We start from the raw sequence: 25,504 nt of genomic DNA on the forward strand, positions 1-25,504 counted from the left end.
AATATATTTTTTTACAATTATGTAAAATACATATAATTTTTTATTATTAGTTATTATGAGAAACTATTACTATGAATGTTGTTATGACAACGCTAAAATATTTTATCAGCTTTATTAAAGGTAATTTATACAAGTATAAATATTTTATTATATGTTGTTTTATTTATTTAAAAGTATTGGTTTTTAGTTTTGTCCAACTAGATTTGCGTTTTATATCATTATATCGTCAAATTTTTTTGTATTATATTTTTAAATATGATCTTGAATAATCCATAATTTTTAAAAAAATATGTATAATACACACTCTTAAGAATATTGTAAATAAGCGAATTTGCTCGACGACAAACGTACCGACGGATGTTATCGTATTTGGAGATGAAAACACAGAACTATATTGGCTGTTATATTATAAAAGATATATTACGAAAGATGTATTACGAATATTGATAATTCTTCACAAAGTCGAATAACCCAACTTTCTCCAACAATCTTCGTCTTCTTAATAATTTCTTTGTCATGTGACAAATATATCATATTATACATGGAATAGTGACAAGTTTTTGTTCACGACGACACGGCGTCGTGTACATTTATCGTGTATATTTATCACGCATAGAAGAGAATCGATTTCGTGCAGAGATAGAGGCAGCGATTTGAACATCTCAAAATGTGCGAGAGTGTGCTTCCAGTTAATATTATAGTTGGATCTTGTGAACAATCTCTCGGAATATTATTTTCATTTCTGATTTCATTCTTCAACGATTCGAGCAACTTATTTTCACCGTTGAGTTTCTCGCATATACAATTTTCGTACATTTTTTTACAGTTTTTTCTTTAGTACTGTAACTTCTTTAGTAATGTAAAGGAATGATTGCGTTGCATAATTCCATACTATACGTTTACATTGTATTTTCATCGAGAAATAGTTCTTCGAACACAATCAATAGTCCCGACACAACGCGAAGAAAGACGATATTAAAAATATGAAATAGTAAAATAAATGAAAAAATTCGTTGCCTTCTATCTATGTACATATATATCGCCATTGTTTCGCGATATCTCTCACTCGAGTATTGTATTTTGTTCGAAGATAATTAAATATCAAATTCTTCATCTCTTTTCCTTATCGACTTGCTTTATCATGTTGTCAACATCAAACGAATTACAGCATGAAAAGACTTGCCTAAAAATACACGACAAACTTATGGTTATCATCGGGCCTGTAGACATTTTTCCCTCGAACATGGGTCCGTATAAAAGTGGAGAGAAGGCCCGAATGCAACGGGTCCTGGATATTCCGGTTCACTTAATCGTTTCCTCGGACCTGCCGAGGAGGGGCTGGCCATGTCGCGGTGGTTCTCGAACCCAAAAAGGTTCACAAAAAGCAGCGGCGAACTGAGAAAGGATCCTGAAAGGAATCTTCACCTCGTCAAATAACGTAAACAGAACATCGTATATAATATTCGTTTAAATTATCCCTCAAGGGATGATATTGTTTTAGCCAAGCGTATCTATATATGTTGTTCTTCTATCGTTCCATCGAATTTATTATTTAGATGACAAATTTTTGAATTGTAAATGATGAAAATAAATAGTATACCACATGCCTCAGTGGTCGAATTGGAGAAGACGTTCTTAATAGACGAGAGGATAAAGAATCAAGTTCACAAAGATAATATTGTCTGAGATAATATTATCTATAATAAACTCTTTGCAGTGTCTGAAGATGCTTATTAGCATCTTTATTATAAAAATTGGCAATCAATTTAATGTATGCTATTTTTGTTTTAATTTTAATTTAGGACTGTGTTTTCAAGGCCGGTGCGCAGTTTGATGAACTGTAACTGGAAATGTATTTAAAAATTTACATAGAAATATTATTAATTAATATATCTTCAATTAATTTATCTTCATCTATATTTAATAATATTTATATGTGGATTTACAAATACATGCTCTACTTCTATAAACTATGTGTCGGTTTACTTTGTAGGACTTAAAATGCAATAACAAACTGAAACTGGAAATAACATCACAAATTATATTAATAATTAACTCTCAGTGTCACAAAGAGTTAATCCCCCGATTTCTTCCTCCCGATTTTCATAGTTCCCTTTTTCTGATCCCTTTTCACTTATTGCAAAATATCTTTTGTGCTATGACATTTTAGACTTTCTAACTAAAAAATTCTTTTTTTTTTCAGTTTTCAAATGATAGATTAAAAAAAAATTAAAATCAATGAATTAAAATCTGAGATACATTTTTTTATGTTATTTGTGTGAACATTAAAATGAGACATTGTATATTTATCGTATGTACAAGTGTTTAGAACTGGTATAAATGATGACTGGTATGAATGATTCTACATGAAAGAATAAGTTAAAAATATGGAATAAAGTTTTTTTACACGAGCTTTTTGTTCTTTCACGATTATTCAAAAGTATTTTTGAATAATCATCGGACACTTAACACGTATTTATGCTTATGAACATTACAAATATCAAAACATTACAAACATTAAAAGGAAAATTTTAGGGATATACATATATAATAAGATAAGATGTATTTACTTTTTTTAGAATTTTATTTTATTATTTTAAAAATATATATTGTTGGGAATATACACTTATGTATCTGATGAATATTATAGCTCATACATACTTATTACTTATAATTGTATATTCCGATTTATTTAAATATTTTCGGTATTAGTAGTTTTTCTTATAAATATATGATTATAATAACAGTTATTATTACATTGCATATATTTTAAGAAATATTAAAGTTTAATAATATTTTGAAAATAAAAATATTTTTTAAACATGTGCTTGTATAACAGATACTTACATCATTTGAGAAATTAAATAATAATTATATAAGATAACAAGAAAACATGGAGAATATAATATTATATAATTTATTTCTGAAGAATACTAACAAATAAATTAAAAGTCGGATTTGCTGTCAGATATTATGAATTATAGAGAAATTTATTTTAATTATCTGCATAGTGTTGATAAATCTATTCTTAATTTTACTTTTAATTATTATGGATATCTCTCGAATATTGTACAAGAAAATGCAATTGTTGCCAAATCTTTATTTAAATGTTATATTATTACAGTGTATATTTATTACAGTATATTCTCGCAATTTATATGTACGAAAGAATTGTGAGATTGCTATAATATTTCATACATTGTACACTATAAAATGTTACTATTCGAGAGAGATTATATACATATATTATGCAATATAATGACACATATGTGTGCTACACTATAATAAGACGTTACAAAAAAAGGCGAATAGATGAAATAGGTCATTGTGCGGTTATATATCGACGATTCTCATTATTTATTCAAACCTGAACTGCTATGACACACTGATTTTTCGGGCGATGAAATCGACCGCAATATATGCTAAGGATTAATGTGGAAAACGATGGCGGCTCGATAATAAGTTATCAACGTATTATCAAAACGTAAGATGTAGCATCGCTGTCAATTACAATTCTTAAATTACCGGACTTTAATACACTTTACGTCATTTTATTTTGTATTCACGTTCTTAAAGTATTTACTTCGTACTTGCGAAAATTATGAAGAATCAAATATACATCTGGTATTTGAATCGAATGTATTTCCAGCTAGGCAACTCGTTTATCCTCCATTTTTTTCGATGCCGTCGCTCTTCTCACTCGCACCATTACGTTAATCCTAAAATGCATCCTTGTGTATACGTACGTATATGTTTTTTTCCATTACACATAATTGTCTCTCGCTGCACGGAGCTGTCTATTCCTCTCGCTTACGTAGATTATAGTTAATGTTTATATAGTCCAAGTAACAATAAATGTCGCTTGCATCTTTACGAATGATGGAAACCTTCCTTCCATTTGTTTTCCCCTGCGCTTCGACCTATCGGCGCTACTGTATGCATTATTTGTAAGTATCTCTCTCTTGTTGCATTAACGACTGATTGTACCTCGATTCATTATGTAAACATCGCGATCGATGAGGGCAGCGTATGTGTACGATTTTTCCTTCTCTTACCTGCCTCTGCCTAGAACTTGGACGTTCTGATATGCGCCCTGCGTGTTGGTCAGCTGTTGAAAAGGAGCGCTTATTTGAATGTTCGTTAATTCACAGAATAAAATTCGTTAATTCTCTATAATTGCTTTCTCTGTAATTGTCGATATTGCTACGTTTTACAAAGGAAACCCTCGAGAACATGAAATCGTGTCGAAACATGCGAGGGACTGTAATACGGAAGCCTTTCACATCATTGTTCTAACAGCTGATATATTATGATCATTGTAGTAATTTATAATGATAAAAAAGGCATCTGTGTTCCATTTTAGTCTTGATTCTTAACTCGATTCGATCTTAAGTTTTAAGAATTCACTGTCGTTTAATTAATTGGTGAATAGTTTTAAAATATTATGAATATTCACAAAATTGCAGATAATGACAAATTAAATATTTTTATGACATTTTAGGAATAGTAGATAATTAGTGTATTTATGGACAAATTAAAACTCACTCATAATTCGTGATCTCATAAAAAACAACCTTTATTGCTTCTGATCGCTAATTTTAATTTTCTTTTATTCGATTCCATTGATTAAACGCGTTACTTATTTGGAGTATACTAATGAAAAATCATATTTCATTTATAATACAACATCTATATCTAATTGTGAGTAATGGCGATAAATTCTCTATATTATATACTGAAGATAAAATTTATAGACGATCAATTCTTTTCGAGATATCTTTTCGAGATATCCAATAAAATTAAATTACAAGTTCTGCGTTTATTTAAAATAACAATATCGTTTAAAAATTGTCTCACGAAAAGTCGTGCTCTACATGCTGTTCGGATTTCATGAATTTTCAGGCTTTCTTTCCTGCGTGGCCCACAAAATACCGATATTATCTGCAAAGAACATTGTTATCTGTTTGTCTTTGAAAAAAAAATCATGTTATTATATAAAGCAGTCGTTAATCGAAAAAGAATCTGCGCGCGACATTTCCGGAAATTAGCGTAAAATTAATAAATATTCGCATTACGTGACTTTGCTAACGTCTCATTCGGCTTGTTGAATGTAATTTACATGTAGTACGTAGTCGCACCTTTTCATAAGTACTTTATATTACGATACCCCAGTGTTGGTAAAAATATATGATCTCATAATAGCGAAGTGTTATTTTTCGAATAAAATATCTACCGGAATAATATCTGTTCACATATGACACTTTATTGCTTATAATCGGAACTATTTACCGTAACACTTTCATGTATAATACAATATCGTTATATAATTTTAATAATCGTGTACAAAATAATTTTCCATCAATATTTTATGCGTTATAATATTAAGGGCAATACCAACTTTTATTTAAAATGATTGATCTTTATATTTAAAACGAACATACGAGTATAGTGAATTTCCATGAGATTATTAAACTCTTGAGAAATACACATCGGACTAACTTTGCATTTAGATAGATAATATAGTTACCAGGAATACGCGATATCGCATATGAGACATACATATTTTAACAACGCTGTGGCCGCGACGCGAAGCGAGCTAAGGACGAACGAGGAAAAATTAAGAATTTAGCAGAGATGATTAAAGTAATATTTAGCGCGATGAAAAGGTCATTCGTAAATTACGGGCATAGCATGTATAAACGACATCAGGAAGGCATTCAATTTTTGGTTGTTAGTTGTATGTACAAGTCATTTACTTTTTGATCGATATTTAAAATCGACCTATTTGAAATCGTCTTGTTTTTAGATGAATGAAGTGTATTTCTTCTCGATAATGCTTTCAGATAAGCGCAACTTATCACAAGATGTTTTTCTCTGCATATATATATATATATATATATAATATTTCTTTCTTATATGGTAGCTCGATTGATTATTTGACACGGATATGTAAAAAGTTATCACGATGCTTATGGAATGATTTAATTCTTGTTGAAGTCGAAGCTGAAACACAAGGAGATTCATGGTGGAAGAAATCATGGTGGAAGAACCACCATGGAAGAAACTTCTTCCACCATGAGGAGATCTCTGTCAGGAATTAATCATAGAATTATAAACGGCTCTGTTCAGGAAATAAACACGATCGAATGAGTTTCCATGGTGAAAAATATCAAAGTATCGCGGGGAGCAATATCGGTACAATAGCTCGGACGTTCCCTTGACGCGTTCGTTTCACGTTTCGAAATGTCAAATCGCGGGGAGGGTTTAGAGAGACAGAGAGAGAAAAGAGAAAGAGAGATCTGTCACATCCGTTCAGGATCCTCTCCAACCAGGTAACATTTAAATACCCTCGCCAGGTTCTTCTCGGTGCACATCGATCGGTTCAGCCAGTGATCTTGTGAGAGAGGCGAGAAGACCAGCCGGCTTGGCTGCGCCCAACGTCACGTGCGCACACCGAGAAGCAACCTCCTCGTGTCAAGCGTAAGGACGACGAGGACGAGTACGAGGACGAAGACAAGGACGAGGAGGAGGACGAGGACGAAGACGACAACGACGGCAACAGCAACGGTGAAGAGAAGGAGAAGGAGAAAGAGAAGGGGAAAGGGAACATCGATAGACGAAAGAGCAAGTGACAAAAAGGACAGGGTGAAGACAAAGAGAGAGAAAGAGAGGGAGAGGAAGACATAGACGAGCGAAAGAAAAGGACAGACAGAGAATGAATGGCCCCGGGAATCATCAGCACCGTGGCTTGGGCATGCAGGGACGTTACAGAGCTGTGGTGGCCAATGGCGCCCCGTCGGGACCGCACGTGCGCACCCCTACGTCGTCTCATCCCCGAAACGGCGGATGGCATCCCCATAGTCTGCATCAGCAGCACCAACCTCAACAGCAGCAACAGCAGCAGCAGCAGCAGCAATTCGCCGCCGGCAGCAAGGAATACCCGTACCGGCAGTGCCCGCCACGATATCACAATGGGTATATTAACGAACCCGTGCAATTGCGCGAATATACGCGAATTTTTGCAACGTTCCAAGTACGTTCATGATTCGAGAAGACAGGGACTCGGCAATAGTACTGTGACAAGAACGTTTCTGTAGAGTTGTCGGTAAATCTAATTTTTTTTCTCGCGGAGATGCTTTTGTCGTGATAAAACGCTTTATAACGATGGGAGTAATATTTCTTTTGATATGTCTTTTTTAAATCTTACGTATGTGTCCAATAGTTTTTTTTTATTTTGATAAGATTCATTATTCTCACTGAAAAAGGAATGATAACATTTATTACTAAAAGACAAAAAATTTTATTTCTCTATATTATTAATATTATTAAATACTTTACAAGAGTTGTGCTTTGGAGTAACTATTAGCAACTTAAGGTTAATCCTTAAATATCTACGTATTATAAAATGCATATGTTACTCTTACTCAAGCGCATTTATCATTAAATTCCAAAAAGTTGTAAAAAATTTAATGAAAAAATTGTGTCAAGTTCCTCTTACTTCCTCTTATACTTACTACTTTTTTCATAAAGTTAAAATCAATGAATGAAAAATCGTTAAAACCAAGCTAACTCGAAATCTGACAAATATTTAATTTCAATGTGCAAAGGAAAAAAGAAGTTTGGGTATATAATGTAGAGAAATAATGGAAAACTAAGAAAGTTATATGAAATAATTTTTTTGCTCTTTTTTTATAAATGTGTATTATTTTTATAAATATGTGTTATTATTTTTAAATGGATTTACGTTACGATCGTCATCAGAAATATCCACATTCGCTCGACTGAGTGCCTTCCACGCGATTTAGGATGAACATATGCGTGTGTTCCATGATAAGATCGTTTCGTGATGAAGAATTTTTGCACGGCAACCCTCATTAGAAAATTGTGTATGAAGTACCTGAAGCTTGGATTAGATTACTATTATATATTGATTCTTAAATCATTTTAAATGAAAAACCTAACAGAATAGTGGATGGACACTTCCATTTTAATGAAAATTTATTTTGCTCTGCAAAAATTTACTTTTGAAAATATAATTAATTTATCACGAAAATATTTGTAAATTTATCAATATATTGACATGTACTTTATGTATACTTTTGTTCATTTAATCAGCATAACGTCACAGATAATTATTTTTTTATTATGCTTATTAATAATGTCGGTATTAATAGTTTTTAAAAATTTATTTAACATAGATTTTTGCAAAACTTCTTTAGAAAACTTTATCTCTAGAAGTTGAATAAAAGTTTCGTTAACTTGACATTAAATGATAAAAGAGACTTTTTAATTTTATAATTTATACTTTTTAAGTTTATTTCATAAAGGTAAATTACAAATCGCTAGTAACAAAAAGCCACTTTTGTATACTCTTTAATATCTTTAATAGGAAAGTTATTACGTTACATAGACGGAAGAATTCTGTGGCGATGAAGAATATGAATTTGGGACGCCCTGTACAATTTTCACGAACTTTCTACCAGTTGTAGAAAGTCCGGAGTAAATAGAATTCCGTTCGTTCAATGCGCCTGGAAAAACGCTCTCGATCTCTATCAGATCGCTCAAAAGCCGACACGCGTTTCATTACGGGATGGATTGAGCTTTTTTTTTCCTTTTCCCGCGCGGCAAAAATTCTCGTGCCACGTTTCCATTATTCACCGTGCATTTGTACATTTGTGTATTAAACGTCACGAACTTAGTACATGGCTTAGCAAAAGTGTCGTACGAAATATATATGTATGTATAGCTATAATACATATATATGTATAACATATTATATATTAATATACATAGGTAGTTTGAAAAGTTGGGTAAATTACTGCGAGATGACGTCACTGCTAGTAGATAAGTATAATCATTTTTAACATTTATCGGATGTAACGCGTAGTTAAAGTCGGAGATACAATTGAAAGCACAGGCAATAGGAATAACAAATTTTAACCATGTATTCTAGTATTGTATATACGGTTTTTGATTAGGTTGAAATTTGTTATTGTCACTATTGTCTGTATTTTTCAATTTTATCAATTAGGTTTAAAGTTTGAATGAAATTATTTTTGCAATGGTTGTATAACAATGGAAAAAAAGTGCTGTCATAAAACAGTGTCATTTGAAGAAGTTAACGTGCAAATAAAAGCCGAGTTAGATGAAATTCATGGGTATCAAGTATAACTCTCAAAGGAGACTATGTTAAAAAGTAAAATTAATTTAAAAAAATGCGTTTTACTTGTTTTTTATCAAACTTTTCAACTATCCACATAGTATATAATATTATAATATATTAATAATATAAATAACATATTAATATATTATATACACATATGTACGTATATGTATATATATATGTAAGCCGGTTACAGGTTGCAACACTTTTTCGATGGATTTCGGAATGCAGCTTGCTCTCCGAGTGATTGGTTTTTACTTATCTAATCATTTATATTCAACCGCTCTAGTAAGGTTGAGTTTCGAAATCTATCGGAAAAAAAGTGTTGCAACTTTTCTGTAACTGGCTGTACATATGTCTGGTAAGCACTCTCCCCCACAAAAAATTAAGATGACACCTATGTCAGAATTAAGTGCTTTTTATGTGCTGATTGTGTACTCTAATCAATTTTTGTTGGCAAACTGACTCGAACTGTTTAGCAGAAAATCGCGATTGAATGTGGGGGTGCTAGTTTAACATTAAGTTAACACCTCCTTCATTAAATTACATACAAAAAATTAATATAGCAAAATTATGTGCTCTTCATGTGCTTTCAACATAACAAATCAAAATTAATGTAATGACGATTTAAAAGATATATGCCAATAAAGTTTGATACATATAACATTGGTACAAGAGTAAAGTACCAGTTACAATACAGATAGCGAATTGTTTGTAGGCTCAAATTGTTCCCCTACTTTTGCATTTTCGAAATATGCATGACAAGATTTTGGTGCTCATCCTTTAACCGGAAAATCACCCCAAAATGATCATCCTGGTAGAAAAATTTCAGTTTAATTTTAGCGATTTATAGAAAAATTCATTTTTAGCAAAATTTCAGCAAAAATTTCAGAGAAATTTTAACAAAATTTCAGGGAAGTTTCAATAATTTCAGTTCAATTTCAACGATTTTTCAGTATGTTAGTTGAAAAATTTATTTTCAGTGAAATTTCAGCAAATTTTCAGCAATTTCACTGAAATATTTCAAAATATGAAATTTCAACGAAATGTTTTCACCAGAATCTCCTCTCCACTAGAATAAAGTGCCAGTTAAAATGGAATTGGTTGCAGACTTTAAAATATTCTTCTGTTTATGTGTTCTCGAAATATGCACAATGAGATTTTAGTGCTTATCCCCTTTGACCAGAAAATCACCCCTAAAGTGACCATCCATCGCCTCCCTACAAGAGTAAAGTGCCAGTTAAAATGCAGATATCGAATTGGTTATGGGCTCAAATTGTTACTCTATTCATGTGCTTTCAAAATATGCACAACGAGATTTTGGTACTCATCCTCTTTGATCGAAAAGTCACCCCCAAAGTGACCACCCTCAATTGTCTCCTTACAAGAGTAAAGTGCCAGTTATAAAATGAAGATAACGAATTGATTGCAGACTTAAAATATTCTTCTATTATTCTTCGGGGGTAATTGTCCGGTCAAAGAGGGGAGCACCAAAATCTCATTGTGCATATTTTAAGAGCATAAATAATATAGAGGAATATTTTAAGCCTACAATTAATTCGCTGTCGGTATTGTAACTGGTACTTTACTCTTGTACCGATGTTATATGTATACAATTTTATTGGCATATATCTTTTAAATCATTACGGTTACATTAATTTTGATTTGTTATTTTGAAAGCACATAAAGGATACATAATTTTGCTGCACTAATTTTTTTTATTTTGTATGTAATTTAATGAAGGAGGTGCTAACTGAACGTTAAGTGCCCCCACATTCAATCGCGATTTCCTGCTAAACCATTCGAGCACAAAAATTGGCATTACAGTACATAATTAGCACATAAAAAGCACTTAATTAGGCCAATATATAATAGGTGCCATCTTGATTTTTTGGGGGAAGGGAGGAAATGCTAGGGGGGAAATGCTTAACAAACATGCCGTACATATATGTATATATGTAAACGTACATTAATAAATAAATGTATATTCTGTTAAGGAAAAAAAATTTTTTTCTATTTGGCCTTTTGACTTAATAGCTTCCATTTCATGCTAAAAATATTTCTAAATTTTTATCAAAAATATTAAGATTTAGAGATCATTAGTGGACAATTTTTAAATCAAATTTTCGATTTTCCTTGATATATTTGATGCGTTGAAAATGGTTTGATCCAGATTTTATAATACTATATTTTTTTTGTGAACATGATGCAATAATTTATTTAGTTCTACGACATATACCTTAAGAAATACAGCCTAATTAATGTGGGAAAATGATCAAATTTTGAGTTCAAAGTAAATTTTAGCAATGTTCAAATCATAGATCCGTATCTCCCTTCAAATCGTAGGTCCGTTCATTCAGAACAAGATCCAATTGGAATTTTTCCAGGATCTCCTTTACAAGGGCTTTACTTGCAATTTACTGGACATTTTTAGGATAGAAAAAATTCTTTTACAAGTTTTAAAATATATCGCTTTGTGATCTTGACATCCTCGAATTAAATGCCTCAATTTGATAATAAAAATTTTTTAAGATAATAAAATGAGTACATAACTATATATATAATAAAATATATATATAATAAACTATATATATAATAAGAACAAAAATAGAAATGGAATTTCAATGAATATATACAATTGATCCAGATATATATAATTGATGATCCATATAGTAAATGTATTCTTTGGAATTTTACTTGTATTTTATTATTATAAAAAAATTTTTGATAGTTTATTATCTGGATCATCAATTATAGTTCCATCAAAATTATATTTCTATTTTTGTTCTTATGTATAGTTTATTGCAACTAATTAAATTATATTTTCATTGATATTATGTATTCATTTTATTATCTTTCTTAATAAAGAATTTTAGTAGAAAATTCATTATTAGATCATGTAGTCATTGTAAAAAAAGATTTTAGAATTTGGATGTCTTCAAGTTTTATTGAGATGAGAGAGATGATTGAGATCTTTAAATCTTGTTTATTATTTAATGAATAAAAATATTTGGCAATAAATTCTTCATGTAGTGATAGAGTAAGGTCGTACTAATAGAAAAATACGAGATATGTTGAATTGTTTAATTACAGAAGTTAGATTTGACGATCGTAAAATCATAAGGCATAATATGAGATACTCAGGGTATTTCTAATATGAAATAACTCATGTTCCTATGTCATAGTGAAAATCGTTGCTAAAGTATAAATGTATTGTACAATAATAAAAAAGACAACCGGAATGAATGTCAAGTGTCTATTTCTACGACACTTAATTCTAACTACCTAAGACGAGTTCTGGGCACAATCTATCGCATGCTCATTTTTTGCACGCTGGCTGTGTTTGTTTGTATTTTAGAAACATTAAATAAAGTTTTTTAATTGCAATACTGATATACTTTACGTTTTACTATCGATTTCTCGGAGCATCTCATATTAGGAGCACAATTTTTTGTCTTTGCTCACTTTTTATATTTCTTTAATTTAAAAAAAGAGGAATTTGAATTAAATTTTATATAACGTTATCTTAAAATTTGTTAAATTTGTTTCCTTTCAAAATAGATCTATTATTTTATTAAATTCTGCCTATAGACTTCTAGCATTTACCCAAAATGAACTCGGTATCTCATAATAGGGGCCTTTCCTCTATATATACACAATATATATATATATATATATATATATATATATATACATATATTTATACTGAAAAAAATTCGTAATTTTATATGGAAATTACATTGAATTTTTTGCAAGGTATCCAAAAACCACCGCATTTCCTCTTAAAAACGTATTCTTGAAGTAATTTTGAGATGAAAATTACCTCATTAATATCCTAATACGAAAATGTCGAGACTACAATAATTTTTTTAAGTGATTATGAGCTAACTTTAAATGCTTATAAGTAAAAAACCATTTTACTTTTATAGCTTCTATTATTATTTTCGAATTCTTTTGCACATTCTAAGATGAAAATCCTAATACGAAAATATCAAGGCTATAATAGTTATTGAGTTATACACTATCTTAACCAATTATAAGATTCAAAACTATAATCTCGACATTTTTGTATTAGGATTTTCATCTCAAAATTACCTTAAGAATATATTTTTAATAGGAAATGGGAATTTTGGGACACTCTATGTATACAATATATAATACATATGTATGACACACACACACACACACACACACACACACACACACACACACACACACACACACACATATGGTGTAAACGAATATATTTAAATATACTCTGATGAAAGAACAACACATATATCTAAACAAAAGAGCTATTATCTTGGGTTTTATGGGTATCTATCACTGTTATTGAGAAAACAATTCTAATGTCGAGACGTGCGTCTATTTTTTTGTGAGTATCATACATAATATTTAAATATATTTTTATACATTGTGTGGCTTTAGCAATGAATCACGACACGACAATAGCCCGTAAACTCTGGAAGAAAATACCCAGCTCGTTAAAAGTATTTTTATATATTGTGTACAACGAATATAAAAATAAACAACGCATTCGGGACCAGGAGATCGGCCGTATTCGTGTGTATTTAATTTTCAGAGAATCCGACATTGAGGACGGTCCTCTCTAATGAACAATAATCAAGAAGCTTGCGCCGCGATGACGTGCCCGCGAGACACCCTTTATTTCCGTGATCTCGCACCCTTTTCTACGTTCGGTTCGAGCTCGCGACGCCCATTTCTCATTTATCGGCGTCTACCTTAATTTAAATCGGTTTATCGATTTTCCTTTTCTCTCTCTTTCCCTCATATCGCTCTTATTTTCGTTCTGTATATGTAACATCGTTGAATTTCACTTGTAAAGACAACTATTATACTCGTGCTGAACACGTGTAAATCTCACAACCTTGGAGACTTCGAACGTTTAATTAGGATTTTTGATAGTTAGATCTCTCGCGTAGAATGTTCTTTGATTTTCATAACAGAGTTTGAGGTTGATAGTAACTCCTTGGAGATGATTTCAGACGAAGTAATAAATAATTTTTAATTTTATGTAATGTATAACGTTAAATTAAATTTGGAAAATCCAATAACGAAAGTTTGCATAAGCAATTCTTGTGTTTGTTTTTATTTTATGTATTTCATAACATTTAATTCGAAAAGATGAATATTTTGGTTCGATTTTAATTGAGGAAATTCAAAATAAATCGAAAACTCCGTTATTATAATTAAAAGCCGAAATTTTTGTAAATTTTGCTTATTTTTTGATAATCGTAACTTTGACTAATGATGCTGTCAAATATTTTTAAAAACCTAAAAGATTTGGGGATTCTAAAGACGATAGTCATAGTGTAAGTAGGACACTTACACACAGATTTATGTGTCACTGATATATCACTACATACAGAATGTAGTACATCAATATTTCACGTACACATACACAATAAATTTTCGTATAATTTTTAATTACACATCTAATCCTAAGAATTCCACGTTGTTTCTTCGTGCGAACTATTAGTCTGTGGACTACTATTTCGTAAATACAGATTGCAGTTTTTATACGAAGCAAATGTTGTCATGTGACAGCTCTAGAACGCCATATTGGACTAAGAAATAATTGGACTAAGGAAGATTTCAATTTTTTAATTTTCGTTCTTGGCATAAACCACTTTATAAAATATATGTATTAATTCGTATACTTTGATCCTGGAAAAGAATTTTCGAATATATAAAAGAGTAAAAAGTAATTGTTATATAAAAATTATATGGTTTAGTCAGTAATACAGACGGCTTTAGAATCTCCTTAAGGTGATGCTGGATTTTACTTGCGTTGGTCATCATATTGAGATAAAAATAGATAAGGAAATCTGTAATTTTTTATTTATTTTCCAGCTTTGAAATAAAATACACTAGTACATAAAATACGACAAGTACATTAGTATATATTTTAATTGTGAAAAGGAATTTTTATTCTGTGAAACCACTATGAAAAAATTCGACAAGAACAAAAACGTCAAAACGCTAGGTTTAACGGTGATACAGGCAGCATCCCCTTAAAAAAATATTTTTTAGATACTTTGATTTTAACAAGATATCTAAGTGGAGAATAATTAAACGTGTTTTGATTCTCATTTATCAGATAATTGCATGATGTAACATTTTTGCATCTTGTTGCAAGTATTGAATTAGTCCATCATCGGTTTGTTTTGTAAATAAAAACTTAAAATTAATGTTAGAAATTTTATTCTTGCAAAATTTTTCGCAGCTTATGTATATTATTAAGATTAAGAGAGTATGATCGGTCAGCGGCATTCTGCATGCTAAAAATTGCAAGTTGCATGCGAAGACATTAAAAAAGTGTTGAATTTGAACCGTTATTAAGCTCTGTCTATACAAGGTGAGGCAGTAACTGTAGCCACTTAGAATATTTCCACTATTTTTTAGAGATATGAAATGATATATTTATTGAAGTTAGTATCCAGAGGAAAACTATTAGTAGTATATTGTACCCCTCTTAATGCTACAACTTCAATAAATATTGTATATTATTTCATGTTTCTAAAAATAGTGGAAATATTCTAAGTGGACAGAATTATTACTCCATCCTGTATATAATTCAAATCTCTAATACATATCTCTGACTTCACGATTGCATGATTTACGCAATTCTTTCTGACTGTCGAAAGATTATACCAATAGAAGTAACTTTACAGAATAAATTTTTTTAGTATCTAAAAATGTAGCTGATACAAATAAGAATAGATAAAAATAAATAAAAATTAATTTATATTTATATTCATATATAGATAAAATTGCGGGATAAAATTTTCTAACAAAAATCGAAGTTGCACGAATAATTCAGTTAATTAAATTTTCATTTAATTTTATAAAAAGTTTTATTTTGAAGTTTCCCTTTTTTTTAGAGAAAACGTTATTATAATTTAAAATCTTTACACTTTTAACAAGCGGCGAATTTGATTGGCGATTTAGTTAATACAAGTAACACATGTTTCATGGCAGTTATATGTCATTTTTCTTCGACATTAGGTTTTGAAGTCTATTCTCGCTACGATTATGTTCAAACTGTTATAATCTTGCACCATTTTATCGCCGCTATTGACGCATGACTTGAACATCTTTGCAAGCCATTTAGCTTCGCCAATTGACTCTAATATCCGTTGAGAACATATGGTTTTATTACACCGTTTTAACATTTTACTTAACTTTTTCTATGTTATGTTTATATGTTTCATTGGTTATCTCGTTTAGCATGCTCGCGCATATTTATCAGTGAAAGCGCGCGAGTATAGATTTTTTTTCCCTTTCTTACGACCGCGATCATCTCGATTTCTTCTGTTCAAGTCTTACGAATGTTAACACGTGAGTGGACTAAAAGCAAGAAAACGCGATAGGTTCCTGATGAAAATGTTTCCTTTTCATGAAAATTAGAGAGAAAGTTGGAGTACGATAATGTAACGAATTAATTATATTATGCATTAAATAAATTACACGTACAATATGCAATATTAATGCCAAATCGTACAAACGCACGGCGAAATTATGTAAATATCATTTTGTTACGTCATGTACTACAAGAGCGTAGTGTGACCATTTTACGAGTGTGCATTATGTAACGTTATAGTTCGGCTTCATTGATACGTATATTTTTTATGACGCCATTCACAAAGCAATCAATACGATTATACGATAAATAAATCCGCGACAAAACAAAAATAAATAAACCACCAATTTGTCGAATCATTAACTATTACGGCCAATTTATTTGCCACATCTATGCTTGTAGGTCAAATACGCAAGGAATGCTGTCCTTTCAGCCTCGCATTCGAGTTAAATTCGGTGTGTCACTTTTCCGTTGACCGAAAATTAAAGATGAAATTGGATGTAGTGCCGATGAATATGTCAATGATAAAATTATCACGACTTTCGAATCTTTAATACGGTTGGCCGCTTCTAATTTTGGTCGAGATAAAATTTGGCGCGCGCGCGCGCTCGTGTGTGTGTGTGTATGTGTAAAACTCGGTGTAAAATCTCAAGAAGCGAAAGCTTCATTCGCGATTTATTTCGAATGCAAAATTTCGGAAGCATCACTTGCGATTCCTAACGATATTTTTACCTTGCAACAGCAAATAAAAGTGGCCGTCGTTTACAACGCGAATAAGACGTGGACATCGCTTTATCGTTTCAATTCTGATGACTGCGGCTTTCATAATCGCTCAGGAGAAGAGGCTTGCTTAGTTGTTCGAGCGTAAGCCTGAATGATCGCGACGTTGCAAATTGCTGAGCTCCTGCAAATAACGATTTGCTGCTATCCCTGCTAACCCACCAAAATCGGGAGACACGAGAAAGAAAGAGGATCATTCTTACAATTAGATCAGTATTCATAGTCGTATTTATTTCAAGATCGTCTTAAGATGCTAGTACGGTTCTGTATTTATAGTCGATTCGTATATTTAAGACGTCATAATAGAACCGTATTAATAGATCTCAAGATGTTACTTCAAATGATTTTGAAGTAAGAATGGATTATGAATATCGGCTTGTGATGACATTTTAAGACATATTCTTAAACATATATTTTCAAAAATGTCGGATTTTGTACCATAGATTTTAAATCCACACTGCATGATAGTTTTGATATATAAATCTATGATACAGCACCAGGTATTATAAATTCACACTGTGTTGGTGTTGATATTAACACCAACACAATGAGATATACTAAATCCAAATCGATATTTTTTAAAGTATAAGCACCGATTATGAATACCGTTCTTAAAGAGATTTCTCTCCCTCTCTCTCTCTCTCTCTCTTTCTCTCTCTCTCTCTCTCTCCCTCCCTCCCGAATCGGGGTTTACGCCCGGAAATAAGATTTCGCCGCGAATTTGGCTCGTTCTAGCAAAACTGCACGCCGGCGAATTGAGCAACTAAAATTAATTAGACACGTCGAAATAGATCACGTTCCGTGTCCATGCGGATCAATACATTCTTGGAGATACGAGTGCGAGGATTAACGCGACTCTTTCAAATTTACATGACGTCGAATTTCCGTCATTTCCTTCATTTAAACGTTGAATTAAATCGCACGGTATTTCAGTGTTCCCGGCATGCCAATCGCGGGAGCCAGCGACAGCACGAATGAACGATAAAATTTTAAGAATATCCATACAATTTTTATTCGTTAAAAAATATATATATACACGCACAATTTGGAATTTTCCTCAAGAAAGGTCCAAGCAGAACGAAAAGTCATAATAGTATCAAAATTGCGTCAAAATGATTACAAAACGATTATTACTCATACTCACACTTTTCGATCATGATTCACTTTCAGTCATGATTCACTTTAATGCCATTTTGACGTTATCGTAACCTGTCGTTCTACTTGGAGGGTCTTTTTTCACGCAGAAAGCTCCTCCGCAGGATCGCCGAGATCCTCGTTCCATAGCCGCGTGATGTGACTCATCTCGTTACGAATACGGCTAATATCGGCGCTCGTAACCGAATATTATCGCTCGGCAGAAAACAGCATACTCTCGCCGTTTATTACATATTCGTTCATTGCATTTTCGTTCGTGTTTCCATGCGGCTCCGTGACTTTTCCTGCGTATCTCCTCGTAACTCATATATTTCTCCTATGCACGACACAGGGATTGCCCCGGGGTCGGCACGTCCTCCGGGCCGACCGGCAAGGAGGTTTCCTATCACGGGAACGTGGGTGGAACCAGCGTGGGATATAAGCCGCCACCGCAGCACAGCCCACAGACGAGGGGTCCACCGCCGCACTTTCCCCAGGAGCCGGTAGGTCCGCCAGCCAACTCCCCGCCGTTGCACATCAATATCTGTGGACAGGTGAACGCCTCTCTCTCTCTCTCTCTCCCCCCCCCTCTCCCTCCTCTCTTCCTCCTTTCCAAGAAGGTCGCTTAATTGCAATGACCACTATGATTTCAGGACAACACAATGCGTGGCCCTATACTGAACATAAGTCCCGGCCTCGGAGCCAGCGGAGTAGACATGGAGTATCGCAGGAACTCTCAAGGTGCTCCTTCATCCATTTATCCGCAACGAAAGTTTCTTCTTCGGGTCTGCGATTTTTTTTTTTTTTTTTGCTTTTCCTCTCTTGTCGCGTTAGTTTGATTCGGCAAAAGTAGTCCTTACAAATAGTCTTTCGTTCCACGTCTATGCGGATCGATACATTCTTGAAGGTACGAGCGCGAAGATTAACGCGACTCTTTCTAATTTGCATAACGTCGAATTTCCGTCATTTCCTGCTGTTTCATTTAAACGTCGAATTAAATAGCACAGTATTTCTGCGTTCCTGGCACGTCAATTCGCAGGCGCCAGCGACAGCGCGAATGAACGATGAAATTTTAAGAATATCCATGCAATTCCGATTCGTTAAAAAAAATACACGCAAAATTTTCGTGGAATGCATACGCACAATGATCAGGTGTTGCGGGGAAAATGACATAAATAGACAATAAACTTCTGCTTTTAGCCACAAACCAGCTACCTCTGAGCCCCGTGCAGATTCAACCGTCGCCGCCTTACTACAGACAGCCTAGTCAGGACGACGGTAGAAAAGTAAGTGACTGTTTTGTTTTGCGCGTTTGTGACGACAGAAAATGACATCTCAGTATTAATACAATCATTTGTATTATATGTTTTTTGGTTGAATAAGTTATGCAAAAAGAACTCGATACATCGTAAGAATTGATCAACTAAAAACTCTAATTAAATAAATTATATATACTATATATAATACTCAAGAGTGTTCGATAATCTAAAAAGGAGGAGGATAGGCTTTTGAGCTTCTTAACATTTATAATGTTTTTCTTTTCTTTATAAGAGAACTGCATGTCTCTTGTTGTTCTTAATAAAAGATATCGAGAAAAATCGAGTATTGGATTTACATCAGTACGAAGTTTTATTTTACAGTACACAAGTTTATTTTGCTTACAATGTGATTGCTTAACGCGTCCAATCTCGATTACTTACTAATTAAAATCAATACAAGTTCTTTAATACTCTGTCAGTAAACTGAGCTTTTTCCCAAACGGCACATCTGGAGTGGGTGGAATGAGGAAGGATGTATCTATAAACGATACAGAACACAATGTTTTTTTAGAGCGAATCACCGTCGAGGAAGCGTCGCCGAATATCTCGCAACGGTGCCGTGTCTGGGATAGAGGTTCGTGAAACGACACCTCCAGCGCCGACGCCACCCCTGCACACAACTCCACCGCCTTGGGAATTCGGGGGTGCGCCACAACGACGCTCGCCTCGCAATCACATATCCACTCGCGGCAGTCCAACGGTTAGAAATCGTTATCAGCGATACACGGAATCATTAGGTTTCTCTTATCCGTTTCTGCCGGGACACAATCCTCATCAGAACATTCACAATTCCCATCATGGCCTTCACAATTCGCACCACAATATCCACGGTTCCCACCCTCATGGTTTACACAATTCCCACCACAACATCCACAATGCGCATCAGGCACATCCCCATCCACACCCGGCGGCTGGTGGTACTGGACATCATCCCACGCAGGGTGCAAACGCGCCCGTGGTCGTCGACGTAGGTCAAGTCGGCGTGTCTGGCTTAGGGGTCGCCGTTAGTGGAGAGCCACTGTGGCATCCGCAAGCGACTGGTTATAGAATTCCATGTCAACTTCACAGTCTATACACTCCTACGCATCCGTTTGGACACTCGTGCCAGGTAAGTTTGCCTATTATGAACGATCGAGAGAAGTTTTGAGTTTTATTTTTTGCTGAGTACACAATTCTTTGTTCTTATTTACTGCATTTAATTATATCTTCGATCAATGTATTTTTATAAAATAAATCCTATTTTATTGTATGTATTGTTTAGGTGACGCATCATCACAGTCATTATTCTGCTGCTCATCCAACACATCCGAATCACGGAATTGTTAGTTCTTTGGTAGGTGCCGCTCCTAGAGGATACGCGCCACCTGCTGGTGGTGTCGCAGGACTACATACTGCAGGTCCACCGCCCGTCCACACTGATTATACCACACATCATCAATTGTCTCAGCAGGTGAATTAGAAATATGTCCTAAGACATATTTTTAATTTGAACTGTTTAATTGTTTATCTTCTCCTCATAAAGTTTTTTTTAACATCGTATTTTCTCATGATTGATAAAAATAATTGTCAATAAGAAAATGCAGTACTAAAAATTTGATGAAAAATTCTGAAAAAGTTCTTAGAGCTCTATGAGAAGAAAATAAATCTTTTTTTCTCTTGCTGTTTTTCTGTAAAGTTGATAGTAAAAAATTTGAGTAAAAAATTATTGAAGATCAATATTTGGCAATTTTTAATAATTAATATCTTGTTAACTATTGCGAAAATTGCAAAATCGTAAAAGATTTTTCGACTCAGTTTAGTCCGCTTTATCTACTCACGAGTGCTTTGCCAAAACTTGCCGGACACTCTATATATATTATTAAATAATTAATAAAAAAGGTACAATAAAAAAATGAATTTTTAAAAAGCATTTTTTTTTCAAAAATTTATGTTTGTTGAAAAAAGTAAGGTAAAAAGTATCATAAATAATCCTTTGAAAACTAGAAATATTAAAAGAAAAAAAATTTATCAAACATTTCAAAAAATGTACAACACACTTTTAAATATGGTATACCCAGTAGGAACTTTATTACTATTAAAAGATCATTTGTTGATATTAACACATTAAATTAATCAATTTTCAAAATTATGGAAGTGATAACTCTTCAAAAGAAACGTTAGTCGCTATTCATAGTGTTAAGATCTAAGAATTTTTTAAAATAATGTCATTATTTTATTGGATAGAAGATTCTTCTGTTTTTTTTATCAATACATACAGGGTGTCTCTAAAGATGGGTCGGGGCCACATTAGAAGCGGAGAATGGATCAAAGAGAAAAAATATTCTTATACCATAGGACGGCCCACATTGGAGCGGCGACAAAGCGCTCTTTCCCCCTCCTTGCGCACCGCCACTCGAGTGTGGGCCGTCCTACGAATTCGCACGGCGTGACTTAACCGCATATTGGTTTAGACGTTTCCTTTTTTAATTCGAAAACTATAGCGAATGTCTCAAAATGGCATAAGAATTTTTTGTTCTCTTTGATCCATTCTCTACCCCCAATGTAGCCCCGACCCATCTTAAGAAACACCCTGTATATATATTGCAAAATAATAGAGGACTTTTCAACTCAGTTCAATCTGTTCTACCTGCTCACGAGAGATTATGCGGTCATTACTGGATTATCCTGTATATTGGACATTGAATATTACATATAAATCCTTCAGAAAAAATTTTCATTAAACTACAACATTTTTACGTAATTACTAATGTTCTTTTTTTATGTTAATATTTCTAGAGAGAAGTCGAGCTCGAATTGATAGAGTCCCATCATCATCATAGAGTGGGTGCCGCGGCTGGTGCACCATTGCCGTTACCACACTCGTATTCTCCACCGGCTCTTACGCAGGTGACGACACCGCCACCCTTATTCTTACCGGAAACACGAAACAGTCAATTGGAAATTGTACAGAATAGAACTCGACGATTAACATCCAACGTCTTGCGACGGCCGAGATTCGGTAGATGGAGGAACACAACGCAATTACCTATGGCTTATCCGGGATATTTATTACACTTCCTGTGCGTAAAGCTTAGGCGTATAATTATAATTCTTAAGGGCGTGCGAAATGCTAATTTAATTCACACGATAATATTTGCTTATAGAGCGATGTTTAGCAATCCGCCACTGTCCCCCTACAATCAGGCTGAATTGTCCTCACCCGATTCGGTCACGGAGAACTATGAGGCGTTACTATCCTTAGCTGAAAGACTGGGTGAAGCCAAGCCACGGGGTTTGACACGCGCGGAAGTCGAACAGCTGCCTTCTTACAAATTCAATGCAGAGACACATCAGGGCGATCAAACCAATTGTGTCGTGTGTATGTGTGATTTCGAAGCGCTTCAATCTCTACGTGTTCTGCCGTGTTCTCACGAATTTCATTCTAAGTGCATCGACAAATGGCTTAAGGTGAGTCATACAATATTTCTCTTGATCTTAACTTAATCGAGATATGTTTTAATTACATTCTCCAAATGTTAATTTCATTATACAGTCTAACCGAACGTGTCCAATATGCCGCGGCGATGCCGGAGAATATTTCGGCAATAGCAGCAGTTCTGACTGACGTCAAGCCGGCGATGTACATTAGCGCGAAACGTCGCAGCCATCAAGAACGTTATTATTACGCGTTACGGAAATGCCAGTCGCCGCATTACTGCTATTTTACACGAATCCATGCCATTAAACATCCGCGTTATTCGAGATGTGCCGCCGATGTAAGGTGTTCATCGTTGGTGATCAACGATAAATCATCTTTCAACTGTTAAAAATAACGATGCTGAAACTGATTGAAAAGTGATGAGAATAGTTGTGAACGTACGATCTTGTACTGGAGTGTCGTACATAAGCTGAGATATCAAGCTCTAGGAACGATGCATCATCTTTGCGTTTAAGAGGAATAGCGAGATGCAATAAAAGCAATTTAGTAAAACGACGAAGTCAAGAGATAGTCAAGAGATTCAACGTTCCGTTAGATTACGGCGCATTTCCTATCAAAAAGAACAAGCGGAGTAGGATATTACTTGGTTCTTGTTTATAATGCTTCAATTAATATTTTAACGCTCATTAATTATTTGTATCGCTACTCTGCATAATCGAATTTATGTACATAAAATAGTTGTATATGCAGACATTGCAACTTTCCATTAATGTTCCATTTTTTAATAGTTTGTCTTTCAATCCAGTAATTGTATATATTTGCATACACACCTTTATACGTGTGCGCGTACAAAACCAGTGTTAGTTTTGTTTGGACTTAACCAAATGTAGAACACGAATTCTTTTGCAATAAAAAAAAGTGTTTATTGTCAGGTAAGAGAAAAAATTGTAACTTCCTACTTATAGGCTCTTATGCTGTGTGTGTGTGTGTGTATATATATCTATATATATACACACACACATATATATACACACACACCCCAAAGTATATATAAACACACACACACAACACACCCACACACATACACACACACACACATACACACACACATATATATATAGACCAGCTAATTATTTTATTATATTATAGAAATGTATGTAAGTGAAATTAAAATTAGTTGGCACCCTAAGTGCTATAGGTAGAAATTGTTGGATTATTGCACCAGATGCCACGTAACTATTTTACAAAATATCTGTAGATTCATGTTTAATCCAAAATTTGTTTCTCTCTCTTGCGGCAATTAATCATTATTATTTTTTTATCTAAATGTGCTTTAACATGTTATAATTATTGTGTTGCGCACTTTGTAAAGTGTGATTTAAACAAACATCCAAATAACGCGTTAATTTCGAAAACGAAGATTGCTTTTAATCGCAAGAGAGATGACCTGGCGCATATAATGGTTAATGCACCCAAAAGAAAAAAAATGGTAAAAAATAACGTAAGAGAGTATCGCTTCTGTTTCCTGCGTATCTACCTCTAATAGAAGAAACGAGACGATTCATATTTTTTTATATACACATGTCATAAACAATAAACATACCTATAAGTAAATGGAAGAGCGACCGGCTAGGAAATGAGATCTAGATATTTCGACACATTCAAAGATAAATTAAGACTAACTATTGTATAAAGAACTTTTGGAAATAACCAAACGCTCTAAGTATAATCTCGCAATTGAGAAGGGTTTATTGGGTTATGTTAAATTTTTCAATTGGAATTGAAAATATATTCTGCGATATATATAGAAACGATTACGTAGATCGGATTTTGCCACGAAAAAGTTGTGTGCTTTTAGTTGATTATACATAACGCTTCTTTATTTAGATATACTCTTATATTAGTATCGGCGAATTGAGAGGATTTGTTTATTAATCTTGTTATTTTTAAGATGTTCAATATACATTGTTAGCATATATTATTGGCAAGATATGAATTGTTGAAAATAATTTTTTATGTTTCAAAATTAATAAAACTGAGGAATAATGCATCGTTTTGGCCGATTTTGGCGTTTATATTATTTTTTTCTTGATACGTTCCTGTCTGACAAGCAAACTTGCGTTCCAATTTTTCACGATAATCAAAGGGAAAAGTTTAGAATATGTGCTCGTGCTGTGAAAACTCAATAGTCATTTCCAGATATAATTCATGAAAATTAATGTAGCTCATTGCGAGATTGCACACACAAAGTAACAATCGCAAAAGACGAGCTCCAGCGAAATGCAATTGGCGATCTGTTTGAATTA

The 25,504-nt window shown here is 33.4% G+C and overlaps 1 protein-coding gene across 5 annotated transcripts in view; it reads left to right on the top strand.

The window, feature by feature from the left end:
• Window positions 1–25,261, top strand: part of mura (ring finger protein murashka) — an 83,714-nt gene extending 58,453 nt beyond the window's left edge. For 3 of the 5 annotated variants that reach the window (XM_011068047.2, XM_011068049.2, XM_011068048.2), the window contains exons 2-10: window positions 6,357–6,975; window positions 18,814–19,015; window positions 19,115–19,202; window positions 19,662–19,747; window positions 20,292–20,888; window positions 21,042–21,230; window positions 22,556–22,839; window positions 22,924–23,227; window positions 23,313–25,261. In XM_011068047.2, coding sequence (XP_011066349.1) covers window positions 6,716–6,975; window positions 18,814–19,015; window positions 19,115–19,202; window positions 19,662–19,747; window positions 20,292–20,888; window positions 21,042–21,230; window positions 22,556–22,839; window positions 22,924–23,227; window positions 23,313–23,384 — 2,082 coding nt within the window. In that variant the 5' untranslated portion in view covers window positions 6,357–6,715 and the 3' untranslated portion in view covers window positions 23,385–25,261. The remainder of the gene's footprint in view (window positions 1–6,356; window positions 6,976–18,813; window positions 19,016–19,114; window positions 19,203–19,661; window positions 19,748–20,291; window positions 20,889–21,041; window positions 21,231–22,555; window positions 22,840–22,923; window positions 23,228–23,312) is intronic. The other 2 variants (XM_087406653.1, XM_011068050.2) reach the window with 2 other exon arrangements.
• Window positions 25,262–25,504: the final 243 nt, after the last annotated feature.

The sequence above is a fragment of the Acromyrmex echinatior genome, chromosome 5 (genome assembly GCF_024713525.1).
Source record: "Acromyrmex echinatior isolate Ae372 chromosome 5, ASM2471352v2, whole genome shotgun sequence".
Classification (NCBI taxonomy): domain Eukaryota; kingdom Metazoa; phylum Arthropoda; class Insecta; order Hymenoptera; family Formicidae; genus Acromyrmex; species Acromyrmex echinatior.